The following is a 10153-nucleotide window of genomic DNA, read 5'->3' as shown; positions in this document are numbered from 1 at the left end:
TCAGCCTTCCCATCTCCCTTCAGGTGCACGGCTGATTCCAGCAGCACAGTTGTCAAATCAGCAGTTGGGGCAGATGGACTTGCCATTTTAAGATCTCTGTTTTCCCAAAGCAACAATCTGGAATCTGCCCACGGGGAGAGTATTTCTTACCAAAAAAAGCAAAACCAAAACAAAAAACAAAACATGGCAAGACAAAACAAACCAAACCAAAAAAACCCAAACAAAAAATCCCAACAAAAACCCATGACAAAAAAAATGTAACTGAGAGAGCAACAATCTCTCTGCCCTTCAATCAACCCTAGAGGAGATGGTAAGTAACTTTTTTAGCCTTACTGGTTGCTGCAGCAATGGCTTTCTAAATGCTCCCCAGTAGAGCACAGATCCTGGCATGACAGGGAGCTGCCACTCAGTTTCCCAAAGAATGAGAAAAATCTGAAAGGCTCTACTTAATCCCAGTTATGACAGTCCCTATCAGGTCCAAGTTCTTCAGGCCTTCCTGATGCTGATAACCATCCAACAATGTAAACGAAATTTTTGCAGTACCTTCTGATACTGAGGAGAAGGGAAGTCAGTCCTCCACTTTCACTGCCTTCCCACCAGAGAAGTCCTGAGTCCTGGAAAAAGTCCTTTGAAAGTGCTGAGGGAACCAGTGCACACAGAGGTGTCACTCAGGAACAAAGCTTTGAATGGTGAAACACAGGCTGTGGATCCACACCTGAGGTCCAGGGAAAAGGGACATGTACTAGGTGCAAGCCCAAGGGCAAGGCCCCATGTCCAAAGGGGGTGTGTGCTCCCAGGTGCTTCAGCTAACTGGGAGGCCAAAGTAAATTCTCTGACTGGTAAGAACTGAAATCCACCCAGCATCTTTTCAGAGCCTTCAGAGAGCTGTTTTTTACTGGACATTCCTAGTTCATGTCCCTGCTAAGGGCAACTCCTCCTTTCAGAGATGCTGCTGGCTCTGCAGCAGGATGTTCTGCACAGCTGTGGAATGCTCAGGGTGTCACAGCCCCGCTGCCTGACAGGGCAGGGCAAGCCTTGGCCTCTAAGGAAGGAAGGGCAAATCCACAGAACAGCCCCTCCAGCAGTACCAATCCACAGTGGAGTTCCAGGTGGGCTCCAGCACTGATGGTCCCTGTCTCACTCTCGGGAGGGGAGGGAAGGGCTGGGGAACTGCATCCTGCAGCTCAGCTCCAACTCCTCCTCCCTCACTGCAGGCAGAACTTGCTCCTTGCCAAGCAGAGCAGCAACTGCTCCCACTGTCTGCATCCTGCTGCCAACAGAAGCCTGGACAGCAGAGAAAAGGGGGTGAGAAATGTCACTCATCTCTGTGCAGGTCACATTTCACTCTGAGTTACATTCTGTCATCACTGTATCACTGGCTCAGCACTGGGTATTTGTCCCTCATGATCCCCCCCACTTGTGACACAACAGCCCTTTGGGTCCCATTATAGCGTGAAAGCTGGAAAAACTTGGAGGGTGCTGGGAACATCCATCCCAAGTGCCCTGCTCCTGGCAGCCACCATGGAGTCTGCAATATTGGTAATAATTTCCTCCATTTCAGACTTGGCTGCTTTGCTACTGAGCTGAGTCCTGAAAAGTGGGTTCAGGTCCCCAGAACTCGTGTTTCCAGTCACATCAGCAGGATGGAGCTGAGTAAGGACAAGGATTCATGCTGGCTGCAGGAAGAACTGACAGGTAGCCAGGTTTCATGCCTACAACCAGGATATTTGATCTACCCCTCAAAGCAAAAAGCAGGAATTTAATACATCTTCTGGAGACGTGAGGATATTTAATCTTTGGGACCAGGAGAAAGGTGAAGGACAGCAACGTGAGATGGGTCCTAGCAAGACCAAGGACTCTCTTCTCCTGACACTCATATCTCAGCGTAAGCAAATTGCTATTCCATCTGCTAATGGATGCAAGCAGCAGCTGCTGCTTAACATAAAGCAGCAGCACACATCCTTGGAAATCAGTCAAGGTTGTACACTTGCATCCTTCAGGGAGGAGGACTCTCAGAGGGGAGCTTCTCCCAAGGAATTTCCCAAGTGAACTGCAAGAGTGACAGGACAGGCTCCAGAGCCCTGTGCGCTCTGTCCAGAGTGGCTGGAAATGGGAGAAGAATTTGCACATTCACATAGAGTTTTACACAGTGGAGTGGAATCCAAAGCCCTCTGCAGGATAGAACACCTGAGTCTGGGACAGAAAAGCCCAGACTTGCCCCAGGTGTAAGTGTATTATCCCAGTGCCATCCTCACTGGCATGGGTACAGTGCTCCTGCTCCACCTTACCTTCCCACATCACCTTCCCTCAGCACAGCCTTCGCTCGTTTCTTCCTCCCCATCCCTCCCCGTTGATTCTGCCCCGCTTCCCTTCCCCAAACCACGACAGCAGACACGACACTAGGATCACTTTGCCCGCTAGGTCTGCATCCCATCCCATCCCATCCCATCCCATCCCATCCCATCCCATCCCATCCCATCCCATCCCATCCCATCCCGACCCTCTTGCCGCCGCCTCTCCTGGCCTGGGCCGTGGAGCCGGGGGCTCTGCTGGGAAGGGGCAGGATGTGGGAATTCACGGCTGTCCCTGCGCCGGAACCGCTGGTCGTGCCCCTCCAGCGCCGGGCACCGGGACCCGCTGCCGTGGGCTGTGCACCGACACGCAGGGACACAGCCCCGGGCACGGCACTGGCGGCCCCGGCAGGAGCAAGGCGGGACACGCAGGGGCTGGAGCAGCGCACACGGGGCACGGCCAGCCCGGAGGCACCACACGTCTGCCGTGCGCATCCTGCAGCCTTCAAAACCATGGGGAAAGAGTAATTCTGTGAAACGAAAAGACTTTCCCAAAGTCTTTTCATCCCAAATCCCCTTGAGTACGGATTTTACACTCAGTAAGTTCCCTGTGGAAGGTTTTCCCACTCACTAGACACAAGATTTCATATACATATGAAGAGTAAATGTAAATAGCTTAGAATCCAGCATTTTATGTGAACCTGTAAATAATATCCCTCTGCACAGCCATGCCTCCAACTCTGCAGCTTTGGGCTGCTGCGTGGGGATGTGTAATCTAGGAATGGACTGAGCAGGAAAACCGGGCTGATCACACCCACTGGTCTGGCGTGGGGGGAATAACCACGTTCATTAATACAAGGGAACCCTCTGTTCACCGCTCAGCGAAAACTCCCATGGCCGAAAGAAGCGGAGAGCAGTTCTCCGTGTCTCCACAGCTTGTCGCTCTCTCACTCCACAACGCCAGGTATTTCCCAGCCTCAGGAAGCGCCGAGGTCGCAGGCGTGGGCAGGCACAACTCGGGCTGCAGCCCGGGGAGCTGCGCGGCCAGGAATGAATCCTGCGGCTCCCCCCGGCCCCGGAGCCCTTGGCTTGCTCAGGCTGCTCCAGGTGGGAGCTGCTCTGTCCCAAACACTTCGTTACACTGGGAATTCCTTCCCCTCCACCCTCTGCAGTTACACAAACACAAGCACAACTGGAGCATAGAGAGGGGGGTTTAAAATCAGTGCAAACAGAGTCCAAACTGTTTAAAGTTAAAGTTTATTTGTATTCTTTGTAGGAATATCAATAAAAGTCCTCAAATGTATCTTATCTGTACATATTACAAGAACCTTCAAAAATTGTTCACAGAACAAAAATAAATCTTCTTTAGAACAAACCCAGGCAATGAAATGCAGAAATGGATCTCAGAGACCAAACAGTCCAGTGCTACAAGCATAAAAATACGGCTTGAAAAACAAGTTTATTCCTTTTTAAAGGTGTACTTTGTTGAAATAAAAAATAAATTATTTAGAGCTATCATTGTAAAACAGTTCTGTGTAGTAACACTCTTATTAAGGCCCTTGAGACAGAAAATCTATTTTTGCAGGTAGGATTCCTGGCAGGTATGATCTGTAAGGACATGCTCACTCTCCTAGGAGTTAACTTAGTGTGAAGAAGGAAACACCTAAAAACATCACCCTAAATTTAACCCTTTTTCCTCTGGCAGACTCAGCTGGATACCTGTGGCTGACCCTGCCCACCACTGATGGAAATACACATCATGGTTCAACTTGGCCAGGAATTGTTCTCCAGGAACAACACAGACATTTTTGCAGAACACAAGCAGAACTCATACACACAAGTAAGTATTGCTGACACATTCCATGGACATGGCTGTAAAATTCATGGACTTCTGAGTTAAAACCTGGTGGGTTTATGCAAGCATCAAAACATGAAATGGGGGAAAAATTCACAGCCAACCCAAAGCAATTACATGAATGCAAAAGAAACCAAATTTTTTGGATGATTTATTAGATGGATAAAGAATTCATTAGTGGATACACCTCATATTCTCGAACTAGAAAATACACACATCCCTTTCCATGCTCCTGTAGAGTCCCTGCCTGAGTTATGCCACTGGAGAGGAATGTGGTAAAATGTGTAGCTGTATGAATCTGTGCTTTTGTGCATACCTGCCCATTTCTGATACACCAGGGGAGTAACAGCCGGTAATTCCTAGAGGTGAAATCTATTCCCCTTAAAAAAAAGGTCTGAATTGCTAGTGTTGCAAAGAACAGGGATTTACAGGATGCTGCCCCTAGGCCGTGCTCCCTGTGTCCTCTCAGTGCCTGTCCCTTGTCACCCTGCTCACCTCACACACTGCAGACACACCACACACAACGTGCCAAGAGGCCACACACAAGAGGCTGCTCCATCTCCCTGCTCTGTTGTGCTGGCCATGAGCTTTTCCTGAGCACTCAAGAAGCCCAGGTGGCCTTGAGGTTTGGAGAGAACCCTCCTAGAACGGTTCCGATGTGGCCAGCACTGACTGAGACACCAGGATGGGGTGACTTTCCTGTTCAGTCTGAGGAACACACGAGCATTCCTCCTGCAGGCTCTTCAATTTTTCCTGCACTACTTCATCTGTTCCCCAGTGAAAGCAGCAGCTCCTTGCACAGCCTTTGCTCAGAGTGTGAGCCCAAAGCCAGCATCTGCCACGCTCCCCATCGCAGGTTGCACCATTTACTCCCTCGCTGCTGCAGAACCCACTGACTGTGAGTCTAAACCCAAACGTGATCAGGCCCAGGCAGGGCTCCTGCTGCTGACAGACACATGGTTTAGTGCCACTTGGATTTGATCAGTCTGGACAAAATAGAAACTGGCATTTTCACATATTGTCAGCTTGAGGCAGCTGAAAAATTTTCTGGAAGGCTGCTCGGTAACAAACTAGGAGAGACAGCTGCCTGCAGGACTCAGGAGCAGTGTTTTGTGCTGCAGCAGATCAATTCCAGTCTTGCAGCACTGACTCTGCAACCTTCACCCCTCCGGGGTCTGCAGGCAGTGACTCCTCGGCAGCAGGAGCTGGAGGAGCATGCTTGGCACCCTGGGGGAGAAACTGCAACAGCAGAGAAAACAAGCAGCCCTGCAAAGAGCTGGGAGACCAGAGTGAGGGGTCAGCCTCTGAGAGAGCCGCTGCTTTTTCCTACAAGCGTTCTACAAGTTTGAGAAATGCACAGGAGAAGGTACAGCATTAGAATGAAGTACTACCAAAGAGCTCACCGAAACAGGTGGATATTGGGGCAGGGATTATTTCCCCTCTAAAAATCCAGGCTGAAATGGTGCCCCTAGTGCATTTCTTTGCAGAAACCAAAGTGGACACCTCAGAGCCCTCAACATCAAACCACACAGCTCAGCCAGTGACCTCTGACATTACCAGGGCACTGGGGAGCTCCAGGGAAAGGTGTTTCCCAAAGGAATGCCTGAATAACTCTCCTAGAACAACACATCTGCTTCTGCCTTGTTCTGTCAGTGCAGCCCCACAGGCACTCACTCTCACACCTCGGTCATGGCACACCCACAATCACCTGCACGGTGCCACGAGGGAGCAGTTCACACACCCATCCCAAAGGGACGGGAACACGTTCCCCCATGCCACAGCTGTGCAATTACAGTACATGGCTACAGGGACATGCAGATCCCACCGAAATACCCCACAGAAAGGGTTTGTGTAAAAGAGCCCCTCACATGACAGGTTAACACAAAGTGGAGAAGTTGCTACAGCTGCAATGCCTGAAGGGAGAAGGGAGGAACTCAAAGGCACAGTTTGAGGACTAAAAGATCAGAGGTCAGCAAGGATCTAGAGCTGGAAGACGGTTTGGAAAGTATGGAAAAGTAACCACTGCTGAGCCAACGCAGAGCACAAGCCCAGGTGTGTCAGTGCTGGCAGCACCGAGTCCCGGCCGAGCAGCCGGAGCAGCTTTGATCCCAAAGAGCCAAGTATTAATCCCAAATCCCAACTCGCTGCAGACTGCTGTGCTCCAGGAGGCCTGGCTAGGATGGCTGCACACACATCCTGCAGCACAGGGGGCTCTGCACTGATGCCCACTCAGTCACAGAACACATGGGGGTGGTGACGGTAGCTCGAGTGTGGTGACACCAGAGCACACACACTGCTCTGCCACCTCCTGCATCAGCCACAGAGCTGGGATGAATTCATTTCCAAAAAACCAGGCAAACCTGGCAACAGACACTGCATTTGGGTCTCGGTATTCCCAATAATTCACGTGCAGGGAACTGGCTCAGATACTCCTGCGTTTTTCATGAGACAATTCCACACCGAGGGACATCTCAAGGTTTTGTCTCAAATTGAAGTAAACTTTTCCAATTTCCACAGCATGTGTGAATGGTTAATCACACTTGCTGTTATCAGGACAATTCTGTAATTAAAAATTTCAATCAATGCTACAATAATTTCATTTACTGCGAGAGTCTAGGGGCTAGAAATGCACAGCAAAAACTGGAAGTAAAAATTCACACTTGACTCCAGAATCTGGGATTTAAAAAAAACCAAACCTCTCTCAGATTAAATATTGTGGCATTTTATGAAATCATGAGAATTGACCATACCAATCCATTTACTATTTATCTGTTACAGGCTGTGAATGCCACTAGCTCCCAGGAGAAGGTCACTTTGGAAAAATATCCCATTCACATACAGTCTGGAATCATGCTTCTCTAAAACACTACTGAAAGGAACTGGAGATGAAAACTTAGTCAAAACTCCTGAAGAAAAACTGGTGTGTACAGAACTCAAAAAACAAAAAACCAAAAAACCAAAAAAACCCCAAAAATCATCCCTTTAAAGTATCCAGAGAAAGTAAAATTTCAGCAGAAATGGAAGATCTTTCAACAAAGGTGCAGAAAGCACCTTTCATTGGAACTACATTGGCTAAGCAAGTGGCTGAAACAGTGAAAATAAGTGAGCATTAAAATACAAAAATCCTCTAGAAAAAGGGACTTTTGCATATGGAATTTCCTGTGCTGGGCACGGGCACCCTTTGGTTAGCCCTTTCCTGAGAGGATTAACCTGGCTGTTCCCCATGGAGAGCAGAGAAGGAATTCAGGGTGCTGCTGCACGGGGCGTACGGTGGGGATTGGCTAGAAATTGTTAAAAAAGTACTTACAGGTCTGTAAGTTCTCCAAACAGAAAATATAAAACTGCATTAGAACTGGGGTAGAAAAGAAAGAATCCTACCACCAAATCCTGCAGATTCCCTCTGTCTGACAGGAAGCCTGACTGTGCAAATTCCAGGAACCCAGCTTGCTGCTCCCACTTTGTACCTTCTTCAGAAAGACTGTTCTTTGACAGAGTCCTATCCAAAGTAGGTACAGGACACAGCAAGAGCCAGTTCTCTTGCTAAAATGTTTGCTATCAAGTTTGCATTCAGCTAAAGACCAGCTGGGGAAGAGGGGAATAAACCCAGCCAATGAGTTTTTCCTGTGGAATTCATTTCACTCCATTCATGTCCTTGTACCAGCCAGTTGCTGTCTCGGGTCACCCACTGCTCACCTCTCTCACCCACAACACACACACACACACGCTCCCCTCTTCCTCCTCCCAGGACTGCAGTGCTTTCAACAAGAGAACAACAACAACAGCAACAACAATAACAATAACAACAACAACAACAACAACATAATAATAAAAAAAATAGCAATAATTAAAAAATCTACAGTATTCACTTCCTTTTGGTATATTACATTGGCATTTTCTGTACACAACCCAAGAGCTCCCTCTATTTACACAGTGATCCTGAAGGAATTTTTCTAGGGAGCTTGGTTCTCCTGGCCCTGAGTGGGGAATTAAAGCCCACCCTTCACAGAGTTGCTTTTTCAACTTTACTGAATGTACAATACTATCTTAAAACAATTTAAAATACAACTTTAAAATACAATTCTAAAACAATTTTAGAACAATTCTAAAACAATTTTAGAACAATCTTTAAACAACTTTAGAACTGTTTTCAAACAACTCTAGAACATTTTCAAACAACTTTAGAACAATCTTTAAACTTTAGAACTGTCTTCAAACAACTTTAGAACTGTCTTCAAACAACTTTAGAACAATCTTCAAACAATTTTAAAACTATCTTCAAACAACTTTAGAACCGTCTTCAAACAACTTTAGAACAATCTTCAAACAGCTTTAGAACCATCTTCAAACAATACAAATTTCCTTTAATAGAAGAACTATGTGCAACAATCAGCGGCGGAGACGGGTCTTGGCTCTGCTCTGTCTTCCTCTTCCACCTGTGGAATTAGAAACTGCTGTTCTTAAATTCACCATTCTCCGTGATGGAAAGCTTGGGAGGGTTGCCATTCCGGACGTGCATGGTGCAGCGCTCCTTTACCTGCGTCAGGGCACCCATCAGGCGTGTGTTGGCCGAGTCCAGGAACGCGATCCGCTTCTCCTGCAAAGACACCCCACAGCGTCAGAGCTGCAGCGCACGCCCCGCGCCCATGGCGGGAGCGTCCCGGGCCGGCCGGGCCGTGTGGCTCCGGGCAGAGGCAGCTGGGCCTGCATTCCCTGGCGAGATGGGCTGTCTGCCTCTTTCTGTTTTCGGGGTGCCACGGGCTCCTCTGCAGCTGCTTGGGCCCTCCGGGTCTCTTTGAGCGATGGAAGGCGACAATCGGAGTTACAGCGGGGAATTGATCCGGGCATGGAGGCTCCACCCAGCCAGCCTCCGACGAGGCAGGATTGTGCCACAGGGGAGTGGGAGGGTGTCGGTGTTAATAACAATGGTAGCCAAATTCAGTATTAGTTTTCAGAAGTACATTAGAAAAACAGAAACAGGCAGCAGAAAATAAAAGTGGTGGGGGTTTCATCTGCCAGAGAAAAGTGCAAGTGGTATCTACCAACCATTGTCTCTGTGTTTTGGATGGAGTGTGCTCAGAGTAAACTCATGGGATGCTTGAAATAAATAAATAATAATAAAAAAAGCAGATAATGGCAGCCTGTGGTGATGGTGCAACAGTGACACAGAAGCAGCAGCCAAAGCTAACGCTAAAGGTTACTGGAGGTGAGGGGGAGAGGGCACCGTGGGTGGAGGGGAGATGCCATCAACAGAACACAAAGAACAAACACGGAACACGCTGCTCCTAGACCCATTCCAGCTCGGGGGGCTCCTGGGCTCCACGAATCCACGTGCCTGGTTGATTGTCCTGGCACAGAACGTGCCACCCTCCACCTGGAGCAGACAGCTCAGGGATGTGTGCTAAATTGACATAACTCGTCACCAGCCCCAGCCTGCAAACAGTGGGACACCTGCAGTGGGATACAGCACCGGAGGGGCAAGCCAAGGAGTTGTCAGCACAACCGGAGATGACAATTTTCATCTTTCCAAAAAAAATAATAGTAATGCAGCTGCAGAAGGCAGTGCTAGAGACAACAGGAAGGTAACTGTGCTCGCTGTGCCACCAGCTGATTGGCTTTTGTTCTTTGAGAAGGGAAAATGTCTAATTTGCTCGACTGAAACAAGCTGCATGTGGGAACTCTTCCCAGTCCAGCCCATTGAGAAACAAAATGGAGGGAAAAATGATGCACAGAAGGCATAAACATCAAGGAACAGTTCAGCCACACTGCTCAGGAGACTCCCGTGCTGCCACAGCCCCTTGGGATCCGGACCCCAGCACATCAGTGCCTGCTACAGCACTAACCAGCAATGTTTGCTTTTCCCAGCACCCAGCTCGGGTGCAAAAACAAAGCAGAATTTAAGTCCTGCTTCTGTCACAGCCCTGAAGACACTGAGCTCTGTGTAAAGCCAACGGAGGACGAGGAGGAGGCACAAGGCACAAGGCTGCCTTAGCCCTCATCCTGATCTAGG

At 48.7% G+C, this 10153-nt stretch overlaps 1 protein-coding gene across 15 annotated transcripts in view; it reads right to left on the bottom strand.

The window, feature by feature from the left end:
- Positions 1-3532: 3532 nt before the first annotated feature.
- RASAL2 (RAS protein activator like 2) overlaps positions 3533-10153 on the bottom strand; it is a 165133-nt gene continuing 158512 nt past the window's right edge. For 13 of the 15 annotated variants that reach the window (XM_042033785.1, XM_042033786.1, XM_042033787.1 and 10 more), the window contains one exon: positions 3533-8740. In XM_042033785.1, coding sequence (XP_041889719.1) covers positions 8610-8740 — 131 coding nt within the window. In that variant the 3' untranslated portion in view covers positions 3533-8609. The remainder of the gene's footprint in view (positions 8741-10153) is intronic. The other 2 variants (XM_042033781.1, XM_042033783.1) reach the window with 1 other exon arrangement.

The sequence above is a fragment of the Corvus kubaryi genome, unplaced genomic scaffold (assembly GCF_017639235.1).
Source record: "Corvus kubaryi isolate FWS band 111438036 unplaced genomic scaffold, C.kubaryi_AGA036_p1.0 37361, whole genome shotgun sequence".
Taxonomy (NCBI): domain Eukaryota; kingdom Metazoa; phylum Chordata; class Aves; order Passeriformes; family Corvidae; genus Corvus; species Corvus kubaryi.
The sequence above is the reverse complement of the archived record's forward strand: the minus strand, read 5'-3'. Positions and strand labels throughout refer to the sequence as shown.